Source organism: Nicotiana tomentosiformis, chromosome 1, assembly GCF_000390325.3.
Source record: "Nicotiana tomentosiformis chromosome 1, ASM39032v3, whole genome shotgun sequence".
NCBI classification, from domain to species: Eukaryota; Viridiplantae; Streptophyta; class Magnoliopsida; order Solanales; family Solanaceae; genus Nicotiana; species Nicotiana tomentosiformis.
Genome location: NC_090812.1, coordinates 111,492,225 through 111,517,735, shown reverse-complemented (window position 1 = coordinate 111,517,735; position 25,511 = coordinate 111,492,225). Strand labels below are relative to the sequence as shown.

Genomic DNA, 25,511 nt, shown 5'->3' with positions numbered 1-25,511 from the left:
GGTTTATTCCATTTTGATATTTTTGTGTAGGGTCCTGATCGGACATTGTATATATATATAAAGATCTTTTCCTTTCCTGACTTGTCTCTGTTTTATTCTCTGCCTTGTGATGATTTTGTTCCATTCATTCCTTATGAAAGTTTTCATAATTTCAAGGCTTTAGGCAATTTGATCGAAGTTGGACCTTGTAAAATTTATAAACAAGTGAGCATTTCCTCGAACTTGAATTAAAAAGTAGCCCTTAGGCTTTAATAGTCGAGTGTATTTGGTTTCTCGAACTCGAAGTAATGTAGCCCGTAGGCTTTATGGTCGAGTGAGTGATTGTTCTAACTTGAAGTAATGTAGCCCGTAGGCTTTATGGTCGAGTGAGTGATTGCTCGAACTCGAAGTAATGTAGCTCGTAGGCTTTATGGTTGAGTGAGTGATTGCTCGAACTCAAAATAAGATTAGCCCTTAGGTTTAATGTAGGTCATAGACTTAGTAGTTGAGTGAGTGCTTGCTCGAACTTGAAGTAATGTAGCCCGTGGGCTTTATGGTCGAGTGAGTGATTGCTCGAACTCGAAATAAGATTAGCCCTTAGGCTTAATAGTCGAGTGAGTGCTTGCTCGAACTCGAAGTAATGTAGCCCGCAGACTTTATGGTCGAGTGAGTGATTGCTCGAACTCGAAGTAATGTAGCCCGCAGGCTTTATGGTCGAGTGAGTTATTGCTCGAACTCGAAGTAATGTAGTCTATAGGCTTTATAAGGTATCCCTTAAGCTTATGTGGGGGCTCGATCTTGTTGATTTTTCGGTTGGCAGTTCCCGATTTATGGGGTAATGGTCGGCCCTTAAGCTTGGTTGCATAATAGATCGCGAAATATAGGATGGATTCTGAGATATAAGATAGCGGTAAAGGAGAAATTTCTCTTTATGTCATTATACACGTGTTCATGTTTTGTACCAGGGATCGAGCAAACTACACAAGCATGGTTCATTTTGACCATTTATGTTACAACCCATGTTTTCGTACGTACGAGTCGTCTTAAGTCAATTGATGTAAGCTCAGAAATGAAATCATATTTGAAAAGTTTACAAAGTAAATTAATCATATTACCTCGAATGTTACAAATATTTAAGATCATGAACAACAAGTACAAAGATGGTCGGAAGATTCAAAAGCTAAAGGAATTGAAAAACATAATGTTTCGTCAAAAAATTGACAAATTGGGAATGTTATAGCATGTATTTTTGAAGTGATACCAGGGTGTTTAACATGATTAGGAGGTTATGTTATGAGTTATGCTAGTCGTATGATAGTCGTGTGTTATATTTTGAAGTCAAGCGAGTGGTGGAGCAAAAGTCGATGAAAGTTATCACAAGTTACGTTCATAAGTTTTACTGAAACTTTGGGTCCAATGTAACTGACATTTTATACCAATATACGTAGAATTATGGGGTGTTCCACCCATAAAATGAAAGATATATGAGTCTATTTTCCAACGCATTAAACCGTTTGTCAATACGATAGCAGAGTGGAGAGATATGGGCGTTTTTACGAGACCGCGCAGACTGTCACCTACTTGCTTAAACGAAAATCCAAAAATGGGCCTCTTCGGGTCGTCCAAAAATGGGCCAGTTCGGGTCATTCAAAGAGGACTTTTTAAAGTCTTATCCCCTTAATATATTAGGTTGATAATAGGGAAAAATAACCAGACTTAATCTCTGCAAAACTCCTCCCAAAAATTTCCCCAAACCCCAATTGATTTTCTCTCCCTTTCAAGTTCTAATTGGAGGTAAAGCCTAGAGTTTGAAGAACCAAGATAGGAGCTGAGTTATCCAACAAATAAGGTAAGTTTACTGCTCTCTTTCATCCATTTTTTTCTGCTGTATATGCATAGTAAGTCATTCTATATTTTTAATAACTCACGGGACGGTGATCGGAAGCCGTGAGTTTGAGTTATTCACTTGTAGCGGACTGTTTTGTGGACTATTTTATGGACTATTTTGTGGTGCTGTTGGGCAGCGTGTTTTACTAATATTTTGTGAGAGTTTTGGAGGAGGAAGGGTGTGGAGAAACACCACATAAATGCAGGATGTTGGGCTGGTCGTTCATCGTAACAATTTTGGGTTGTTGACACTACTACAGTGGTCGTTTTGTGTATGAAGAGATTGGGGTGTGTTAGGCTGTTTTGTAGTATTGTGTGGTATGCATAAAGTTGGAAACTAATTTATATATGTTGTTATTATTGTTTTTGGTGTTGTGGTGTTATCTTGAATTTGGAGGAAGTAAGGATTATAGGGGAGATGTTGTCCGTTTTAATACAAAATAAGCTTGTCGTTCGATGTGCGTTAGTTGTACCTTTCGTAACTTAATGATAGTATTATTATCGTTGTTGTAGATTAAGGTGAGAAGAGGCGAGTTCAAGTTGGTGATTGGAAAGATTGTGATAAGGTATGTTAAGGCTAAACTTTTCTTCATTTTGGTATGATCCCGTAACTACATGAGTTTGATAACGAGGCATAAAGAGAAGTTCGTATTCCTGAATTTATTCACATTATCCTAGTCTCAGAAGTTACAGTATTCTCCCTTATTGGGACTTCATATTCAGTTTAGTATTGTCTTCTTTCATCCAAGAGAGCAGAGTGTGTGTGTGTGTGTGTATATATATATATATATATATAGTATTACAGTATTTTCACCACCATCGAGCTATAATCGGTGGGCAGGCCCCTATTGGGGAACCTTTGATCAGATGGTAAGTTATATACCGAGCCTACTGTGGCCGAGCGCCTATGAGCGAGCCTAGTATGGCCGAGCGCCTATGAGCGAGCCTACTACGGCAAGGCAGTTACACATACCAAGCCTTATAGGGCCGGTCAACTATTTTACATACTATATGGAGAGAGTTGAGTCAGTATCAGCAGGTAAGCATATCTTTAGATTATTTTTGACTCTCAGTTACATTCCATTATTAATCATCAATTCAGTTTCAGCTTTCAGTTATTTTGTTGCCTTACATACTCAGTACATTATTTGTACTGACGTCCCTTTGCTGGGGACACTGTATTTCATCCCTGCAGGTCCTGATAGACAGTTGGATAGACCTTCCTAGTAGACAGATCCAAATATCATCTTGGTTGGTAAGCTCCACTTCCCCGGAGTTACCAGGTTTAGACCTTGGAGTCCGTTTTATATATACAGTTTTGATGGGTAGGTCGAGGCCCTGTCCCGACCATGATACAGTTCAACTATCTCTAGAGGCTTGTAGACAAGTCCTGTATAGTTTGTATAACAGTAGATGTTCACGGGGGCCTCATCAGTCTGTACAATTATATATATATATATATATATATATATATACACACATGAGTTTTTGGGTATGTTTACCCTTTAGATGAGAGATACGATATTTTCAGATGATTCAGAATATGGCCTCATTGGCCTAGGTTGAGGGTTATTCCTCTAGAGTTCACAGTAATAGAGTGGTACGCTCGGGCCGAGTATGGTACCGGGTGCCGGCCACGCCCCTTCAGGTTTGGGACGTGATAATTTCACTCGTATAATTTTTCCTATCGAAACCGTGTTGTCATGAAGTAACCTCCTTGCATCGAACTTAATATATTCGATGGTAATGCCCCCCGGTATTCGAGGTTGATTGTAAGGAGGCCTTGGATACTGTTGAATTTTTCTAAGTTAGCACGATCATTGGTTGCCTCATTAAAAACCTGGCCAAAAAACTCATTTGGGATAAAACCGGTCTAAGGGATAAAGAGTGCAACGCGTGCTTTAAGGCCTAAAGGCTTCGAGTTGAATATTCCATCCCCGTTTCTAATCTATCACCTACAAGGGTTAATTCGAAATATAAATGAGCATGGGGGGTTCGTACCTTAACAATAGTAACGTTTTAGGTGCGACACGTTCTAATTGCTTGGTAGTTGTTTGCCGTTTATTACACCGAGCTTGTAGGAACGTTTTTCGACGATTTTGAGAACCTGATACGGTCCTTCCTAGTTCGGACCCAGTTTTCCTTCATTTGAATTTCGGGTGTTGAGGGTGACTTTACTTAGCACTAAGTCCCCGATTATAAAACATCGAAGATTGGTTCTTCGATTATAATACCTTTCGATCCGCTGTTTTTGGGCGGCTAATCGGGCGAGAGCCGCTTCTCTTTTTTTGTCCAATAATTCTAGGCTCGTGTTGATCGTCTCGTTATTTGACTCATCTGTTGCATATCGAAACCTGGCGCTAGGTTCTCCAACCTCAACCGGGATAAGAGCTTCGGCGCAATAAACCAACAAGAATGGTGTCGCTCCGGTACTCGATTTTGAGATTGTGCGGTATGTCCATAGGACTTCAAGTAGTATTTCTCTCCATTTTCCTTTAGCGTTGGTTAATCTTTTCTTAAGATTTTGGATGATGGTTTTGTTGGTCGATTCGGCCTGTCCGTTTTCGCTGGGATAATAAGGTGTTGATAGGATCCTTTTGATTTTGTGGTCTTCGAGAAATTTAGTTACCTTGCTTCCGATGAATTGCTTTCTATTATCACATACAATCTCGGATGGCATCCCGAACCAACATATGATGTGGTCCCAAATGATGTCTATCACCTCATTTTCTCTAACTTTCTCGAAAGCCTGTGCTTCAACCCATTTAGAGAAATAATCAGTCATAAACAAAATAAACTGAGCCTTACCTGGGGCCGATGGGAGGGGACGACGATGTCCACTCCCCATTTCATGAGAGGCCAAGGAGATAGGATCGAGTGGAGAAGTTCCACGGGTTGATGAATCATAGGCGCATGTCTTTGACATTTGTCACATTTTCGAAAGAACTCCCTTGCATCTTTGGCCATATCGGTCCAATAATATCCTGCTCTGATTATTTTGTAGACTAATGAATCGGTACCGGAATGATTTCCACAAATGCCCTCGTGAATCTCATGTAGGATGTAGTCGATATCTCCCGGTTCCAAACATATTGCCAGTGGACCATCGAACGTCCTTCTAAACAACTTTCCATCATTGGATAACGTGAACCGTGCAACTTTTGTGCGTGGAGTTCTTGATTCCTTAGGATCCGATGGAAGTTTCCCGTTCTTGAAGTACTCTATATATTTGTTTCTCCCATCCCAGGTTAGACTTGTGGAGTTTATCTTGGCATGACCTTCTTCGATTACCGATTTTATGAGTTATACGACAGTCCCGGAGTTGAGTTCGTCATCCTCGACCGACGACCCTTAGTTCACAAGAGCGTCAGCCTCACTGTTCTGCTCTCGAAGTATATGTTCCAAAGTCCATTCCTTGAATCGATGTAGAGTCATTTGCAATTTATCCAAGTACCTCTGTATTTCATCTTCCCGAACTTCAATAGTCCCGTTGACTTGATTTACCACGAGGAGGGAATCACATTTAGCCTCATTGTTAGTCAATTTTATAGTTTTAATAGATTGTCTAACTATATTACCTGTGGGCGAATTTAGTACGATGCCTAGTCCAGACTAATAGATTGTCTAACTATATTACCTGCGGGCGAATTTAGTACGATGCCCAGTCCGAACCCCTTTGCATTCGAGACACCGTCGGTAAAGAGGGTCTAGATTCCCAAAGAGGTACCCGATTTTATTAATAATTCCTTTTCGATCTCGGGTACGAAGGCCGGCGTAAAGTCATCCACGAAGTTCGATAATATTTGAGATTTGATAGTGGTTTGAGGTCGATACTCGATGTCATACCCGCCGATCTCTATGGCCCATTTGGCCAATCGACCTGAAAGCTCAGGTTTGTGTAAAATATTTCGTAGAGGATAAGTTGTTACAACATGTATTGGATGGCACTAGAAATATGGTTTTAATTTCCTAGAGGCACTTATTAAAGCAAGCGCTAATTTTTTCAAGTGTGAATATCTAGTTTCGGCCTCGCCTAGAGTTCGACTGACATAATAAATAGGGAATTGCATACCTCATTCTTCTCGAATTAGGATTCCACTTACCGCTACCTCCGAGACAGCTAGATACAGGTAAAGTTTTTCATCTACCTTCGGGATATGAAGCAGCGGAGGGCTCGATAGATACCGTTTTAGCTCTTCCAAAGCCTGCTGACATTCCGGAGTCCATGCAAAATTGCTTTTCTTTTCAAGCAGAGAGAAAAAATGGTGGCTTATATCTGAGGATCTATAAATGAATCGTCTGAGGCGGTTATCCGTTCTGTTAGCCTTTGCACGACCTTTACATTATCTACCACTATGATGTCCTCGATAGCTTTGATTTTATCGGGGTTGATCTCGATTCCTAGATTGGACACCATGAAACTGAGAAACTTGCCCGAGCCAACCCCGAAAGCACATTTTTCGGGATTGAGCTTCATATTGTACTGTCTTAGTATGTCGAAAGTTTCCTACAATTGCTTTAAATGGTCCTTTGCTTGCAGGGATTTAACTAACATATCATCAATATAAACTTCCATTGATTTTCATATTTTCTTTTCGAACATTCTATTTACTAGGCGTTAATAAGTTGCACCAACATGTTTTAGGCCAAATGGCATTACATTATAGCAGTAGGTCTCGTACTTAGTGATAAATGAGGTCTTTTCATGATCCTCCGGGTTCATATGTATTTGATTGTACCCGGAATAGGCATCGAGAAAATGGAGAGTCTCGTGGCCGGTCGTGGCATCGATCATACGATCGATATTAGGCAAAGGAAAAGAGTCCTTAGGGCATGCTTTATTCACGTCCTTATAATATATATGCATTCTAAGTTTGTTCCCCTTTTTAGGTACTACCACCACATTTGCTAGCCATTTGGGGTACTTTACTTCCCGAATGGACCCTATTTTAAGAAGTTTGGTTACCTCATCTTTGATGAAGGCGTGATTGGCCTCAGACTGAGGCCTTCTTTTTTGTTTTACAGGGTAGAATTTTGGGTCCAAGCTTAGCTTATGAGTGGTGATTCCCGGTGGGATCCATTCCATGTCAAGATGGGACCAAGCGAAATAATCTATGTTAGTTATAAGAAATTGAATAAGCTTTCTCCTGAGCTCGGGATCTAACCACGTGCCCAGTTATACATTTCGTTCGGGCAGATATTCGATTAGTATGACTTGCTCCAGTTCTTCGATTGTTGATTGGGTGGCGTCGAAATCATCAGGAATCATGAAAGATAGAGGGATCCTATGTTCATCATCTTCGTGAGTCTTCTGATTCTCTAATTGGGTCGGAGCTGATGTTTGTGATTGCTATTTGGTATTTTGTTCCTCCTTCAAATCCGATCCTTTTACTGATGAGAATGATGATATCAGAATCACTTCATTGACGACAAACATTTATTTTGCGGTTGCTTGCTCCCCATAGACTGTTTTTATTCCCTCCGATGTTGGGAACTTCAAAACCTGGTAGAGGGTCGAGGGTACAACCCTCATATTGTGGATCCACGGTCTTCCGAACAGAGCGTTGTATCCCATATCACCTTCGATCACGTGGAACTTCATTTCTTTTATGGTTCCGGTCACGTTAATTGGCAGGATTATTTCGCCCTTAGTAGTTTCACATGCCATATTGAATTTGTTTAGTACCACGGTTGCCAGCTCGACCTGGTCCTGAAGACCAAGTTGCTCTATGACCGTTGATCAATTGATGTTGGCCGAACTACCTGGATCAATTAACACACGTTTAACGTGAGTTTTATTCATAAGTACAGATATTACCAGTGCATCGTTATGTGTTTGCATGATTCCTTCTGCGTCGTCGTTATTAAAGGACAAGATTCCTTTAGGGGTGTAATCCTGAGTCTAGGACCGTTTTTCTCTTACAATCGACATCTTAGTGCGTTTAAGCACCGGCCCCTGGGGTATCGATCTCACCCATGATCATGTGGATGATGTGTTGTGGCTCTTCTTGATCGTTCTGTCTACTGAAATCCCTGTTTTTGAAATGGTTTTTGGCCATGTCACTTAAACATTCTCGAACATGCCCTTTATTGAATAAGTGGGCTACCTTCTCTCTTAGTTGCCTGCAATCTTCCGTTCCGTGTCCATGAGTGCCATGATATTCGCACATTTGATTAGGATTCCTCTGGGCAGGATCGGTTTGCATAGGTCGAGGCCATTTAGTATCTTTGATACGTTCGATAGCCGACACGATAGCGGATGCATCGATGCTGAAGTTATACTCCGATAACTTAGGTGCTTCCTTGGGTTCGGTATGCTTGTCGAACCCATTCATGTTCATCAGCCTCCGAGACGCTTGGCCTTGATTATTTCTCTTTTCACCTCGTATGGGGTTACGTGAAGGTTCGCTACCCCTACGATCTCCGTTATACGGACGATATCGATCCTTGTTTGCCCTTGGTTCTTGGTCGATATCCCTTTTAATATCGGACCCAGAACCCAACAGGTCGACTTCGACTCTTATTTTAGATTGATATCGATTGTGCACATCAACCCAAGTAATACCTGGGTACTCGATCAAATTATGCTTCAGCCGCCGTGAAGCCATTGAGCTTCGTTCGTTTAGACCTTGAGTGAAAATTTGAACAGCCCAATCGTCTATGACTAGTGGTAGATCCATTCGTTCCATTTGGAAACGAGATACGAATTCTCTTAGCATCTCGTTATCCTTTTGTCTTACCTTGAATAGGTCCGACTTCCTGGTCTCGACCTTTATGGGCCCAACATATGCTTTTACGAAAGAATTTGCATGCATAGCAAAAGAATCGATAGAGTTAGACGGTAAAGAATCGTCCTCTAGATCGTTCCCTTTGATGGCACATGTGTAAGAGGTGACATGTTCGTTGGGGTCGGTCGTTCCGTTATATTTAGAAATCTCGGGCATACGAAACTTCTTTGGGATCGGTTTAGGAGTCGCGCTCGGGGGGAAAGTCTTTTGTATGAATTTTTTGGAATCTAAGCCCTTCAATATCGGTGGTGCCCCCGGAATCTGATCAACCCCAGAATTATATGTTTCTATTTTTTTGTCGTTTGCCTCAATCCTCCTTTCTCATGACTCGATTCATTTTGTTAGTTCTTCGAGCATCTTAACAATTTTGGGATTAGTCCCTGATTCTTGCTTATTTGACCTTACTATAGTTGGCCCCGTTTTGTGGGTGACTTCTTGGGGTGGACTGGGCTCGAGTCTGGTTGGTGTCTGGGTTTGGTTCTACAACTGGCTATTGCTACTTGTTGAGCTTGCAACATCTCGATGATCATACGCAAACTGATTTCGTTTTCCTCAACATTTTGGGTATTTCGAGCTGCGGATCGAGTTCCACCATGAATGTTATTTCCAGGGTCGGAACGTTGGCTCGCCTCGATGACTGCATGTGAATTGACGTCTATTGGCTCTTCGACCCAAACTCCAGCGGGATCGACGAGTGGCCTTCCATTCCTAGGGGTTAAGTTGTTGTTCTCATCTTGAAGGCCTGCTTCGTTATCGATAGGTAGGGCCATTAATTGAGAATTCGTCGTTTTCAACCTGAAATTAAAGATACTTCCAAGAGCAAGTGTAAAATGGTGTGTTTTGTAGAGATTCGTACCAAACAAACACTATTATCCTTAGCCCCACGGTGGGCGCCAAACTGTTTACCTGAAAAGGGGAGAGAGTTGAATTTATACATAGTTCTAAGAATACGTAGTATAACTTGGCACAAATCGGAAAGTGAGTGGAAATATATTGAGTATTGACTGCATAAAGAATGAAATGCAAACCAAATTGAATAGAAAGCTATTTTATGAACAAGCAAGACGAATCAATGTATAAGCTCGCAAGAGGATATTTTCTATAACTGTATCAGTATGTTTTTCTCTATCAATAATATGAGAGTGTATCAATGCCTTAATCATGGATGCCTTACATAAATAGTAGTTATGCCTCTTATAGTGGAGGTATCCTATTTTAGATATAATTAAAAATATATAGTGAGGAACCTGTGGTAGAATAGCTTTTCCCTAATTCCCGCCGAGATTCTCTCTCCCTAGTGCGGCTGTAACGGCTCTTGTCCCTTGGCTCGACCTCGATCAGATTTGGTATTGGTTGATTTCCAGATTTAGAGCCCGATATTGACTCGGGGCCCGATATTGACTTGGGCTCGGTTTTGGACGGTCTCTGGTTCTCAAGCTCAATAACGTCGTTTCGCATCATAGCTCGATTTGGATTCGAGCTCGGTAATGACTTCGAGTTCGGTATTTGATCGGTCCTAGAAATTTGAGCTCGGTAACCTGGTTTTGGATCTTATACCTAATATTATGAAGATGACTTTCGATCCATTATGTCCTAATCTTGACTAATCATACGAATGTCGAAACCAATTTTGATCGTATACACATATATAGGTTGGATAAAGCCAAATTCATAGAACTTGAAGTAAGACGGTTAGAGTATTCAATCTTCAGTATGATTTTGAAAATCAATGTATTTATTGAAAATAAAACTTATATATGTAGAGAATGCACTTTTGGATGGTTGTTACATATCGTTTTATAATGTATCGTATTGTATTGTACTATATCATTTAATTAATATAATATTTGGATAGATTGTATCGTTTGACGTTGTGTCATGATATCACACACCAACAATAAACTTGCAATATTATAAAGAAAAATTATAATACGGGGTAAATTGTTATATAAAAAGATAGGGTAAATGATAAAATAAAATTATTTAATAATAATGAAGGGTGAGATGAGAGAAAAAGATAAGGTAACGACGTGACCACACCAAATCGGTCGTTACATAAAATGACACATTTCGTCGTTACGTAACGACGGATTTAACGATACTATACAATAAAATTTAAGTAACAATCAAAACAAACATCGTATTTAAAGTAACAATACGATACAATACAACTGGTAACAACCATCCAAACAAGGTGTAAACTTAATATTAAGCCATAAATCTTTAAACATTCTAAATGTTTACAAAATATCAGAACAGTCACATTTAGAAATAATATCTTCACTCTTTTCTTTATGGCGATATCTGACTTAACACAAACTCTTAAAACTTCAATATGTCATGTAATTTCTACATAAGCATGTCAGTAAGATGATATTTGTAAAAATTAAAAGAAAACAATTAAAATTGAGAAGGAAAAGATATTAAGTTTTAACCTCAATTCTCTCTCTAATAATTGGGAAAGAGGAAAATTGACAAGGAAGCTGCAGTTTCACATGGCCTCCATACACAAAATCCCTTACCACTTTCACTACTTGAGAAGCCAAGAAGCATCACATAACAAAGTGACACACCACTCACTGTTTTTTAAATAGAAAACCTCACATGATTCCATGTGATTTATTTTTTAAGATTACTCTGTTTTGGCCTTTGTTTTACTCTATTTTTAAATAAAAAAGGTACAGTTGGTTGCCTCAGACATACCCCCCTCCTTTATCTATCCATTTCCTCCTCTGTTTGTCTTTGTGCTCTAACTTAGCTGTACCTACTGGTACTACTTAGTTTAGCTAACTTTCTATTGATTTGATTCATCCTACATTATGTTTTTGTGTGAGAAGAAAGGTTGAGAGTCCCTTGGCTTGATTCTCGAAATTACCTCTTATAAGAACAGTTCCTTAAATCAAGATTCTCAACTGAAAAAATAAGTAATTAGTTTGTTATCACATTATTAAATTATATTGATAGTATAAAGAAATGTAATACAATAAGCTAATATTTTGGAAAAGACAAAGCTCACGTATCAAAAGTTAGTAATGTTTCTCAACTAGTACTGTCTAGTTAATCTTTATAAAATAGGGTAACTCAAACTTTAAGAATGGAGAGAGTAACCTTCACTCGTAATTATTCTTGAAATCTTTGTCATTCACATGAGTTAAGAATACCTTTGTCCTTAAGAAAGCTACCTTTCCCTAAATTTTCTGATTTTGCACCTTTTTTGCCACTCGGCCATGTAGGTAAATCAAGCCATCTTTTACAAAAAGTCATCGACCAAAGAGAGAAAAAGAACTAATAAATGAAGATAGATATACGATTTTAATATTTTAATAATACACTCACTACTCCTTTGTGACAGTAGATACGAACTTAACATAAATATGTAATTTTATCAAAATTGTTCAACTATTTATCTGCAGATCGAGTAGCGCAAAGTTGAAAAAAACTAAATGTGCAACAACAACAGCTACGTCTTAATCTTAAGCAATGTTTTAAAAGACGTGGACATAAGGCGAGACATTTTACATATGCTTCAGCGAGGCGTAAGCCCCGAGGCATGGGGCGTGAGCCCACAAGTATTTAATTTTTAATATTTTTATAAAATAATATAATGACAATAAATATTTATAAACATGTAAAATTGCATAAAAATTAAAAAAACTATAAATATGTGAAATATATATATATATATATATATATATATATATATATATATATATGTGTGTGTGTGTGTGTGTGTGCGCGCGCGCGCGCACTCCATCCCCACAAAAAAATGATCAAAACAATCTATTATACACTACTTCCAAACACAAGTAATTTGAGTATAAAAGAATAAAGTTTTTTATATTGAGGAACAAAAAGGATGATTAACTTGCAATTTTAACTTTGAACTTGCTTTAACGAAGGAGAATGTAGTTTTCTTTGTATTTGTAAAAAAAATTAAATATTCGTTGCTTTTGGGAGATATTAGCAGACTAGCGGACAAGATAAAAAATTGGGAAAGATCATGAATTAGGACTTCAATCAATAAAAAAAGTTTTGACTTTTAAATTTAATACTTTTGAGTAATTACCAAACTGATTTTTGAAAATTTGGGTATTATATGAATGACTTACTCAACAAATTTTGTTTTAATTTGAAAAAGTCTCTGAGACTTACTCCTCATTAAAAAGACGCACATCGAACGTCCGGGCGTACGTCCCGAAAGCCCGGACGTACGCCCCAAATTGTTGGGCGTACGCCTTTTGAAACTTTCGCCCCCACACCATCGAAAACGCCTTTTAAAACGGTCATCTTAAGCAAGTTAATGTCGCCTACGTGAGTCATTGCCTACGATGTCGCTCAATTTATGTCCGTCACAGTCCAATATCAGTTATCAAGAAATAATTTCTCTAGCATTAGAAGTTTATATATATTTTCTACCGGCCTCTTAAACGCAATAAAGGGGAAAAGGTAAAACAAGAACATTAACACAAAATTACGTTGACTATGAGAAGGAGAAAAAGAAGTAACTAATGTAGAACGAGGCAACACATGAAGAAGAAGAACACATTCTCTCCATGTTCAATGTCGGAGTCACTTACAATAAAGTCCAAACATTTGCCCAGTCAATTATTTGCATATTAACAGCTGTTTTGCAGAACCCAAGATCTCACGACCTCCTCCTTTTTGTTAACTAATCCCCATGTGAACTTAGTATTTTACTTACTCCATTAATATTGTATATACTATATTACTAGTCTATACTCTTCTCTTTTTTTCTTACCCTCTTCTTCTTCCCCCTCATACCCCACTTCACCGGCCCCATCATTTCCCTCTCATCGTTGTCTCAATCATGATGCAACAATAGCACAGAAATTATTAGCAAAAGAAAGTGTAAGTAGAGGGGAAAAATGAATTTGATTACCATTTTCCTACTGTTCTTGTTTTACTGTTACATTGGTTTTGCTAAGGTGGTGGTGGAGGCAAAAGTTGAGTTGAGAGACGAAGTGTCTATTTTACTTTCTATTAAAGAAAGTCTTATTGATCCATTGGATCAACTCCGCGATTGGACAGTGCCCAAGAATGCAGCTGCAGGGAACGTTTCGGTTCCCTGCAGCTGGACTGGAGTTGAATGCAACTCCAAAGGTGCAGTTGAGAAGCTTGATCTGTCACACATGAATCTCACTGGCAAAGTGTCTGATGATATTCAAAAGCTGAAGAGTTTGACTTCTCTTAATCTATGCTGCAATGATTTCTCATCACCATTGCCAAGAACCTTATCCAATCTCACTGCATTGAAAAGCATTGATGTGAGCCAGAACTACTTTGTCTATGGATTTCCTTTGGGTCTCGGAATGTCAGCAGGGCTTATGTATTTGAATGCTTCGAGTAATAACTTCTCCGGTTATCTTCCTGAGGATATTGGCAATGCAACATTCCTCGAGACTTTGGATTTTCGAGGGAATTTCTTCGAAGGTTCAATTCCTAAATCTTACAAGAATTTAGGAAAGTTGAAGTTTTTAGGCCTCTCGGGGAACAATTTGACTGGCCACATTCCAGGAGAGCTTGGGCAACTATCGTCGCTTGAGACTATAGTTCTTGGATACAATAGTTTTGAAGGTGGAATTCCAGCTGAGCTTGGAAATTTGACCAATCTCAAGTATCTTGATCTTGCTATTGGCAATCTTGGAGGTGAAATTCCTGCTGTGTTGGGCAAGCTGAAGCTGCTCAACACCATTTTCTTGTACAAGAACAGTCTTGTAGGCAAGATTTCACCAGAGATTGGCAGCATGACTTCATTGCAGCTGCTTGACTTCTCCGATAACATGCTTTCGGGTGACATCCCAGCTGAGATTGCTGACCTTAAGAATTTGCAGCTTTTGAATTTGATGTCCAACAAATTATCAGGCTCAGTTCCTTCTGGAATTGGAGGTTTGCCTCAGCTGGAAATTCTTGAGCTGTGGAATAACAGCTTATCAGGTCCTTTGCCAAGTGATCTTGGCAGAAACTCGCCTTTGCAATGGGTAGACATTTCATCCAATTCATTCACTGGTCCTATTCCAGAAGGGTTATGCACCAAAGGTAACCTAACTAAGCTTATCTTATTCAACAATGCTTTCTCTGGTCCAATTCCATCTGGTTTATCAACCTGCACGTCCCTTGTTCGTGTAAGAGCGCAAAACAATCTTCTTTCTGGGACAATCCCAGCAGGTTTTGGTAAACTTGGGAAACTCCAAAGGTTGGAACTGGCAAACAATAGTTTGACAGGCCAAATCCCAAGTGATCTTGCTTCTTCTACCTCTCTTTCTTTTATTGATGTCTCTAAAAATAACCTTCAGTCTTCTATTCCTTCATCCATTCTTGGACTTCCAAGTCTTCAGAATTTCATTGCCTCAGAAAACAACCTTGTAGGCGAAATCCCGGATCAATTCCAGGATTGCCCTTCTCTTTCTGTCCTGGATCTATCCACAAACCATTTCACTGGAGATCTTCCAGCTAGCATTGCTTCCTGTGAGAAGTTAGTAACTTTGAATCTTCGAAACAACCAATTAACTGGTCCAATTCCAAGAGCAATTTCTATGATGCCCACATTAGCTGTTCTAGATCTATCCAACAATTCTTTAACTGGTGGAATACCTGACAACTTTGGCAATTCCCCAGCATTAGAGACGCTGAATGTTTCTCATAACAAACTTGAGGGCCCTGTTCCGGCAAATGGCATGCTCAGAACAATCAATCCAGATGACCTGACTGGCAATGCCGGTCTCTGTGGTGGTGTGCTTCCTCCATGTTCTCACAATGCAGCATACACATTGAAGGAAAAGAGCTTGCACGTGAAGCACATCATTGCAGGATGGCTAACTGGTGTAGCAGCTCTTCTACTTCTTGTTACAGCAAGTATTGGAGCTAGGTCTCTATACAAGAGATGGAATGAAAGTGGAAGCTGTTTCGAACAAAGGTTTGAGATGAGCAGTAGTGAATGGCCGTGGAGGTTGATGGCATTCCAGAGGCTAGGATTCACTAGTAATGACATCTTGGCTTGCCTTAAAGAGTCGAATGTCATTGGAATGGGAGCAACAGGGGTTGTATACAAAGCTGAAATGCAACGTCAGAATACGGTTGTTGCAGTGAAGAAGCTATGGAAATCTGGAACTGATATTGAGATGGGGGGAAGTGAAGATCTTGTAGGTGAGGTGAACGTTCTTGGAAAATTGAGGCATCGGAATATTGTCAGGCTTCTGGGGTTCCTTCACAACAATCGCGATGCAATGATAATATATGAGTATATGCAGAATGGTAGCCTTGGAGAAGCTTTACATGGTAAACAAGAAGCAGGGAGATTGCTTGTCGATTGGGTCACTCGATACAACATAGCACTTGGAGTGGCACAAGGCCTTGCTTATCTCCATCATGATTGCCATCCACCAGTTATTCACCGTGATGTAAAGTCAAATAACATACTTCTTGATGCAAATCTTGAGGCAAGAATTGCAGATTTTGGTTTAGCAAGAATGATGCTCAAGAAGAATGAAACAGTTTCTATGGTTGCTGGATCTTATGGATACATAGCCCCCGGTAAGTCCTTACTCCAAAATTTTCAGCCGAGTTTAGTAAAATCTTAATGTATACTTATAGAGTGATCTTTGCTAATATTTGATAATCATTTATCTGGATGATGACTTTGCAGAGTACGGGTACACACTGAAAGTGGATGAAAAGATTGATATCTACAGCTATGGAGTAGTTCTCATGGAGCTCCTAACTGGAAAACGTCCTCTAGATCCTGAATTCGGGGAATCTGTTGACATTGTAGAATGGTTTCGGATGAAGATCCGAGACAATAAATCTTTAGAAGAAGCTCTAGACCCCAATGTAGGAACGATACAACATGTTCAAGAAGAAATGTTGTTAGTTTTAAGGATAGCAATTCTATGTATAGCCAAACTCCCCAAGGACAGACCGTCCATGAGGGATGTTTTGACAATGCTCGAAGAGGCAAAGCCTCGAAGAAAGAGCAGCAGCAACAGTGGAAGTAGTCCTGCTACTACTGATAAAGATAAGCCAATATTCAGTACATCACCTGTAAATGGCCTTCTGTAAGAAGAGAAGTCATGTCCCTTTTTCCTACTTGAGTCCATTTTATTTGTAATTTTCATGTAGTATTTGACCTGTATTTAGAAGTTCATATATCGATTCTTGTATGTGTAGAATTTAAGGCAGTACAGGCAGCACTTTTCCTGCTGCAAGTGATTTTTTTGATCATGTAAGAAAAAGTTATTGATCAGAATAACAGAGTTTTAACACGGAAATATTCTCTAATCAAGATATGGAATTGTATTGCTTACCTGAAAAATCAATCTTTAAGGGGAAGAAAATCAACTCAAACTAACTATCTAAAACAATCTTTAAGGGGAAGAAAATCAACTCAAACTAACTATCTAAAACAATCTTTAAGGGGAAGAAAATCAACTCAAACTAACTATCTAAAACAATCTTTAAGGGGAAGAAAATCAACTCAAACTAACTATCTAATTCCAGGTTATTTAAATACCCCCTCACAAGGGTTTCTCCAATTTCTCCTTTTATCTTTAGGTTATTCACTTGATGTTCATAACCTCCCTAACATTTTTTCATTTACAAAAAAATCCAAAGCTTATAATGGTTTTCTCATCCAATTTGCCATTTTGTTCAGAAAGAATTACCCTTAAGCCCCTTTTCTCTTCAACCAAAACCCATCACAAATCAAATCACCTTTGGCAACTCGAGTCTGCATTTTTGTTCTTTATTGTAGGTTTTCTATTTCCCCTTCTCTTGTTTCTTATTTTCTCCCTCTTAACTCTGTACGTTCCTCTTGAACAAGTGATAATATGCAATATAAAGAATCCAAGGAAGGTTACAACCAGCATTGTAAAATGTACAATTCCAACACACCTCCTCCATGGCTAAGCTATACATTCTTCCCTACGCTTCTGACAATCAAATAATTTTAAGTTTTATAGACAACGTATCTTGCTCCAAGCAATAGTTGGAGAAATACTTGCAGAAATAAGAGAAGACAAAAAGTTGAAATACAAACATGAAGCAATGAAATCTTTTATCAAAACCAACAAAAAAGGTTCCCAGTATGAACCTTGCAAATTTTCCTTTCAACAACATTAGCGTTCATCTGTTTCAGGGTGCGGCAAGCTCATCATCGTAATATAATATAAGTAGACATATCCATACTCACAAGGCAGAAAGCAACTTCCTCTGAAGATTGCATAGTGTATGACATATACCAGCATCTTCTGTAATCTACCAAAAGGTCTCTCCTCCCAGAGAGTGGGGTAAACACCATGACCCGTGTGGTAAAAAGCAGGAAAAAAGTGACAAAAAAATAAAAGGCCAATAAAGGTCACATATGATCAGTTTGTTACTGAGAAATTATTTTATAATCCACTATAATTTCCTTCTGTACTTCATCCTTCCAATAAGGGGCTTCTTTATCTTTGAAAGTAGATTCTTTATCTAACCTATATAGGCTTAGTCCTCTGTCTTCCATTTCTTTCCATGAAACTTGGAGCTGAAATTCAACAAAGAATTTAGTCAGCATGTCAGTTTTAATCTGTACGAGGAGCATGTGCATCATATATGTGACTCACGCTTACATGTACCAAGTCCATTGGCGTCAGATGTCCTCATGATTCGTAGTCTCTTGACGGAGCTAATAAACATCCTGAAACAAACAAGGAAACAAATAAGGCGGCCATATAATAAACACGGGTACATTTAATCGGTTCCATACAGAAGAATGTTGTGCGTTCTACAAAATCAGCCAGAAAGCACAGAGGGAACTGCATTATAACAATTACTGATTTCTATGAAGCCAAAGCTAAACCAGATTGGGCAATCCCCATCCCTTATAATTCGAACATAATAAGTATTTAAACTAGCAAAACAAAGTACAAAACTGCATACATATAATGTAAGAACCAAATTGCCAATTCATGTTGATGAATATAATCCCCCTATTATTTAATAAGCAACTTCTCCTATTCATTTTTCACTTTAAGATAACAAAGTTCAGACGCAAAGTACTATGTATCGGTTGATTTTTTCCCACACATTTTATAAACAATAATTAGGTGTATTTCAGTTGCCAATGTGCAGGAGGAGCAAAGTGACAGATGCAGGACATACTCCCATGGAACATCTCCAACAAGCATCCAGTCTCCTTCTTTGTCTTCATAAGTTAGCACAAATTCTGTAGATCCATCTAATAATCTTGAAGATGACGTTTCTGACATTACACCTAGCTCTTGTGCATTTGACGCTGACAGCACACAAAAATTGCTAGTGTCAGAAACCATGGAAAATGAACCTAAAATACTAGTTATAAGAACTCCAAAGAATTGTTAAAAATCAGAATTTAACATGAAATGTCTGTCAGTTCCTCCAAGATATCAGGCTTAGAACATATGGGACAGCTAATATTTCCAACAAAAAAAACATAATTCATTACAACCATGAACATTGTGCCCGCCAAAACTCGGTGTATAATTTCATTCAACTTCTGAAGCAACTAAAAACTCATTATCCTTTACGGCATATTTGTGGTAACAATCTTCTGTTCCATTTTCAGATTAATGAACTAGGGAGAAGAACTACTTACATCTTGCACAAACCGCTGTGTTGGGTTTTAAGAACATCCTATCTAAAGTCCGTTCCAAGTTCTCATAGCTACTATGAGCATTCAGATCTACCTTCCTTCCAATTCCAACTCCATCCATATTGACCTTCACAAACATGGAAGTCTTGATGAGCCCTTTCTCCTTGGCAAAACTGTTGCTCTTGCTGCTCCCCCCGTTAGTGATAAAAATTTTGCTTTTGCATTTCTCAATTGTCCCGCAATATTCTTCTGTGGGTGGTGATTTTGTCTGGTTAACTAGGGTATTCATCCTATAAGTTCTTACAGGAGGCCATCCAACAACATGACTGCAATGTCGGATTCAAGCAAAAGGTAAGTAAAAGTAAAATATTAAAAAAGACAGAAAGAAAACAATAAATCTTAAGCATGTTAAACAGCTTATTATAGTTTACTCACTAAATAAAATGCACAACCTACATTAGCAAGGATGAAAAAGGAAAGGCATATTTTCCTGTGACATAGGAAAAGTTTCAAAAACAAAGTTATGTATGCAACAACAGTGATGACATAGTTTAGTCATGACAAGTGGCAGATGACATTTTCTTCAGGGGTGCCAAGTAGCAAAACAGTCAAAATAACCATACACACAGTAACATAATGATATGGAGCAATACCACATCACACACTAAACATATAAACCATAACAAACAATACACAATATGTACTCACATTTAGCATACAATAAACTTCCTGAAAAGGAGCAAAATTTTATATCACCAACCCCAGACATTTTGGAAATGAGCGCTTCAAGAAATAACTCAACGACAAAGAGGCACCAAAACTATGTAATCACACTCTTTTAATGAACTGATAGGATATAAACTTATCTATTGGTTCAGTGAAACCAAAACTTATTGTGTCTGACCCTAAGGAATGTTATAGGAGGATGCAACTTTTCAGGACAACAATATCAAAATCTTCCTTAAGAGTTTCATACATAAATGTAGTCTCAACCACCAATCTTGGAAGATGAAGACGAGCTCAATATCCAAAAGAGCACCCTCTCTTTTTCTACACGAATTTGAGTTACTTGTGCTGGTTCCAAATGCTCTTGAATGGATAGTTGAATAGAGGATAAACAAAATCTTTTTGTTCATATCGATTGTAGCAGTCAATCATTCTGCCAAAGAACCTATTCCTACTTGATGGACTAGGACTGAAACCATTCATGAAAATCTTACGCAGATAGAGGCGGATCCATATTTCAATTTAAGGATTTAACCTTTAGGTTCTTACAACAAAAAGCATTACACCTTTGGAATTATGGGTTCAGAATCTAATATTTGTTAAATTTATATATCTCTATACTCCATGTCGAATTCACTGGGTTCCTACGTGTGCTCTACATCACAAGCCACATGTCATGAGTCACATAATTTCTGTCAGATTAAAACTTCACCTTTTTGTCACTTCAAAAGGGATCCTTCCTTTAGATGAAGGGACATAAATATTCAATTAAAGTCGGAGATCACATAGTTTGGTACAATATTCCACCACGAGGAACAAAATAATGCAGAGATATATAGAAAGGACGTACTACAAGATAATGCTTATTAAAGGAAATAAGCATTTCATCATAGGTATCAGATTCCTAGAGAACCAAATATCTTGAACAACTTGTTCTAATCAAACATAATGTAATAAAGAAGAGAAAATTGACACATAGATACATAAAAAAATCACATTAGAGCAGTAAAGAAGCTGCAGCTAAGAAATAGTAGGTGCTTCTTATCCATAACCTTAGCAAAGCATGAAACTAGCACCTAAGCAGATAAATTTATGAAATTGATTGCTTACCTGACAGTAGAACGGGGAGGTGAAATAGAATCAGCAGCTCTCTTGGTGCCACAGGAGGCATTATTATTAAGTTTAGTAGCTGAAGAAGAGGAAGATGAAGAAAATGAATTGGAACCCAAAGAAGGGAAATCTTTAGCCGTCAAGAATTTAGCCCTTGAAGCTCCAGTTTTATTAGACTTAGAAACAGCAGCACCAAGACTAAGTCCAAGACCCAATTCAAGCTCAGACTCATCAGGGTATGATGATGAAGAAGCCTCAGATGATAACAACACCATATTCTCTTCCTTTGACACTGTTGAAATTGACCCGTCACTTCCTCCTCCACCATCACCAGCTAAATCCATTAGACCAAGAGTAGCTTCCATCAAAAAACAGAGAGGGGTTTCTTGATTTTTTTGCAGGTGGGTAAGAAGGGAAAGAAGAAAAGAAGAGCAAATGGGGAGAAAGGAAATGGTAATGAAAGGTAGGTGAGGGTGGGGGGGAGTGTATGAGAAGGTAGAAAAAGGAGGGAGAAGTGGGGTACCACCTGTCTGCTTTGTGCGCTTCAGCGGAGGATGAATAGGATGATGATTTTTCTCCTAACGGTCCCCAGCAGTAATGTCTTATGTCTGCAACTACTGCTACTGCTATTTTGTAGCAGGCAATAACTAACAGACCAGATTTCTTGTTTTTCTATGAATTGCATATTGGAATGGACTAATAATTTTAATAATATAGTTAACTCCTAGCATTATTTTGTTCAATATTTGTATTGGTCTTTGACTAATTCAAATAAAATTCTTTTTATTTTCTATACTCAAATTCAAAATCTGCCATTAAGAGCGAAGAAATTGTATTCATCCCATCACAAATTTTTATGGTTTAATACTATTATTAGCACTGCTCCTACAGCCACACGTCATTTTAATGTGATATCATAAGTAGTAAACTACAATTATTCTAATTTGTTAACTAAATAATGATAATAATAATAATAATACTTGTATTTAAATCAAGCCGTCATACTTTTTGGATGGGAATTTAACATTTCACGAATTGCAAATTGGATTAATGACTAGTTCTAAGCTCTAACTGCTTAGCACTATTATTAGCGTTACTCCAACCGTTTGTACTTCATTTTATGTGACATCATACTTAATAAACTGCAATTTCTTGTATTTTGACCCCAAAAAATAACAATTTCTTACAACTTTTAACTATAAAATATAGTATAATCTATCGATTTTCTTGGTTTAATCAATGGTATTCGAAACTCAGTGGACCAACTAATTCATATTATGTTGTTTATGATCCATTTAAGAGAAAAATACTCCCTATCAAATATTTATATATTCCCATTATAATCTATAATGCTTTTATTCAAATCAAAAAAAAAAGAAAAGAAAATTAAATGGTTTGACCGTCTTAAACTTATCTTGCCAATGTATTCGGTAGAAATTTAATACTTCAATTGTACGTAAATGTATTTTAATAATAGATGGCTCCCTAATTATTTGAAAATTGTTGATTACATACGACCTAACCTCAATCAAGCTTGAATCGAACTTACTAACCTCTATCCACTTTACAATAATAAGACACTTTACAAATTAACTAACTAACTACTAATCACTTTACAAGTACCTAGCCACTTTACATAAGTAAGCCATCTCAACACCCCCCCCCCCCCCCAAGTTGGTGGTGTGGAAAACACTGCCAATTTGTGCAAAACTGATGAATGTTTGACCCATGTTAGAGCTTTGGTTAGAACATGTGCAAACTGGTTTGTAGTTCCCACATAATGCAGTGAAATCAGCCCCTCCTCTAGCTTGTTTCGCACAAAATGACAATCAACCTCTATATGTTTGGTACTTTCATGGAACACAGGGTTCCTGGCTATGTTCATGGCAGACTGGCTATCACAGAACACTGCAATGAGCTTGGAGAAAGGAACCGTAAGTTCCTCAAACAGTCTACTAAGCCACACCAATTCCCCTACTACCTTCTTTAGAGCTTTGTACTCTGCTTCTGCACAAGACAGTGAAATAGTGTCCTGCTTCTTGGACTTCCAACTAACAGGACTGCTGCCCAATAAGATAAGGTAATCACTTACAGATTTTCTGAAATCTGGGCATGCTGCCCAATCAAAATCACAATAGGCCCTGATAGTATAATTTGTATCCCTACACATGAACATCCCGAGGGGTTTGGATCTCCTTTCAAATATCTAAGTAGATGAAAAACTACTTTCAAGTGAGGTTCTCTGGGGTCATCCATGAATTGACTCAAATGTTGTACAATGTAGGCTATGTCCAATTTGGTATTGGTGAGAAAATTGAGCTTCCCCACCAATTTTCTGTAGTAACTAGGATTTGTCAAGGCCTCTCCCTCTTTAGCCTTGAGCTTAACTGTTGGATCTAGTTGTGAAGCAAAATTGTTGTAGTCCATACACTGATACTCCTTGAGCAAGTCAAGAGTAAACTTCCTTTGAGATATTATCACACCATCATCCTTATAAAGAACCTTTAATCCCAGGAAGTAGTGTAGTCTTCCCGGATCTTTTATCTTGAAGCTGTTATTCAGAAACATCTTTAATTCTTCAATTTTTATTGTGTCAGTTCTTGTAACCACAATATCATCTACATACACTGCTATATAGACAGTTGAGTGTTCAGTTTTCTTGTAAAAAAAAGAGTGGGCATACATAGAATGTGCATAACCCCTTGAACACAAGGCTTTAGTAAGCTTAGCATACCACTGCCTACTGGCTTGTTTCAGCCCATAAAGAGATTTGTTGAGCTTGCAAACTAACTCTGAATTATCTACAGTCAGGCCCCCATGTAAGAATGTATTTTTTACATCCATTTGGAATATATGCCACATCTTCTTTATAGAAACAACTATTAGAGACTTCATAGTTGTCATCTTGACTACAAGGGAGAATGTTTATACATAGTCAATGCCTTCTTGTTGGGTATATCCCTTCACAACCAACCTAGTTTTAAGTCTTTTTACACTCTCATTTGCTTTATATTTTATCTTATACACCCATATGCACCCTATAGTTTTCTTCCCAACAGGTAAGGGCACTAAGTCCCAGGTGTGAATATTGCAAACTCTTGTATCATAGTTGTTAGCCAGGCAGGATTCATAGCCGCCTCCTCATATGATGAGGGATCACTGTCACTGCAAATGTCTCGCACAAGACTTTGGCTTTCAGGATTTAGAGCATCAGAGGAGACATGGTGATTTTTATAAAATAAAGCATTGAGAGAAAATGGTATAGTAGAATTACTGTGAGCAACGGGTGAAGATAATTTTTACTTTGGGAGTAAGTGTAGGTAGTCTTGTAAATATATAGGTGTATTATGAGGTCTTTGCGATTTTCTTAATGCAATGGGTATGTGGCATGGTTGGTAAGCAACTGGTGATGTGTTTTGACTTGAAGACTGTGGCGTTTTGGATTGTGTTGAGTAGGTGTTAGTGGAAAACTCACTTAACCTAGAGGATATCTGTAAGGCCCCGTAATTTTTTTATTTTTTTCCCTAAAAACCCGAATTTTGTGACGCCGAAGTAGGCGTAAAGAATAATAATAGTAGATCAGCACATTGGGACTCACGAAATCAACAGATTTCTTGCCAGTTAAATCTACCGACACAGCGGAACAGTATGCACAGTTGTATATCAAGGAAATAGTCAGGCTGCATGGCACTACAGTTCTATCATTTTTGATCGATGGATCAATTCACGACAAATTTTCGGAAGAAATTTCAGCAAGGTTTGAGTACTCATGTGAATCTTAGTACAACCTTCCATCCACAGACTGACGGGCAAGCAAAGCGGACTAGTCAGACGCTTGAGGATATGTTGCGTGCTTGTGTTCTTGACTTCAAGTATAGCTGGAATGATCATTTTCCATTCATAGAGTTTGCTTATAACAACAAATTTCATGCTAGTATTCAGATGGCACCATTTGAGGCATTATATAGTAGGAGATGTAGATCTCTTATTGGGTGGTTCAAGATTGGGGAAGCAGAGTTAATAGGGCCAGACCCTATGCATCAGGGTATGGAAAATGTTAAGATCATTAAGGAGCGGTTGCAGACTGCTTAGAATAGCTAGAAGTCCTATTCGAATGTTCATCGTAGGGATTTGGAGTTCAAAGAATATGATTGGGTATTCTTGAAATAAAATTCCATGAAAGGTGTTATACAACTTGGTAAGAAAGGAAAATTAAGTCTGAGGTATGTCAAACCGTACAAAATCATTCAGAGGATTGGTGAGGTGGTGTACAGTCTTGAGCTACCACCAGAGATGTCATTAGTGCACCCGGTATTCCATGTGTTTATGTTGAAGAAAGTAGTTGGAGATCCGTCAGTTATTGTGCCGGTTGAGACCATTAAGGTTAATGAAAAATT

The 25,511-nt window shown here is 38.3% G+C and overlaps 2 protein-coding genes across 5 annotated transcripts; one reads left to right on the top strand and one right to left on the bottom strand.

Annotated features, from left to right (window-relative positions):
• Window positions 1-13,441: 13,441 nt before the first annotated feature.
• On the top strand, window positions 13,442-16,939 carry LOC104113347 (MDIS1-interacting receptor like kinase 1). The gene is made up of 2 exons (XM_009623476.4): window positions 13,442-16,205; window positions 16,318-16,939. Exons 1-2 carry the CDS (start codon window positions 13,541-13,543, stop codon window positions 16,728-16,730), a joined length of 3,078 nt encoding a protein of 1,025 aa, XP_009621771.1. The 5' UTR covers window positions 13,442-13,540; the 3' UTR covers window positions 16,731-16,939.
• A 754-nt stretch (window positions 16,940-17,693) lies between these two features.
• On the bottom strand, window positions 17,694-21,724 carry LOC104113345 (auxin-responsive protein IAA13). 4 transcript variants are annotated; one of them, XM_009623472.4, is made up of 5 exons: window positions 21,115-21,724; window positions 19,282-19,604; window positions 18,810-18,942; window positions 18,272-18,345; window positions 17,694-18,192 (listed from the first exon to the last, which is right to left on the bottom strand). In XM_009623472.4, exons 1-5 carry the CDS (start codon window positions 21,477-21,479, stop codon window positions 18,143-18,145), a joined length of 945 nt encoding a protein of 314 aa, XP_009621767.1. In that variant the 5' UTR covers window positions 21,480-21,724; the 3' UTR covers window positions 17,694-18,142. The 4 variants fall into 4 exon arrangements, with proteins under 4 accessions (XP_009621767.1, XP_009621769.1, XP_009621768.1 ...); XM_009623474.4 differs by having other exon boundaries at window positions 18,284-18,345; XM_009623473.4 differs by having other exon boundaries at window positions 18,278-18,345; window positions 21,115-21,722.
• Between the last annotated feature and the right edge of the window lie 3,787 nt (window positions 21,725-25,511).

Excerpts from the sequence above, each read along its gene's own strand:
- LOC104113345 (XM_009623472.4), bottom strand. The coding sequence starts at position 21,479 with ATGGAAGCTACTCTTGGTCTAATGGATTTAGCTGGTGATGGTGGAGGA. Across the intron at positions 19,605-21,114 it reads CCTCCCCGTTCTACTGTCAG|TCATGTTGTTGGATGGCCTC; the intron begins GTAAGCAATCAA and ends CCGACATTGCAG. Across the intron at positions 18,193-18,271 it reads TGGACTTGGTACATGTAAGC|CTCCAAGTTTCATGGAAAGA; the intron begins GTGAGTCACATA and ends GTTGAATTTCAG.
- LOC104113347 (XM_009623476.4), top strand. The coding sequence starts at position 13,541 with ATGAATTTGATTACCATTTTCCTACTGTTCTTGTTTTACTGTTACATT. Across the intron at positions 16,206-16,317 it reads TTATGGATACATAGCCCCCG|AGTACGGGTACACACTGAAA; the intron begins GTAAGTCCTTAC and ends ATGACTTTGCAG.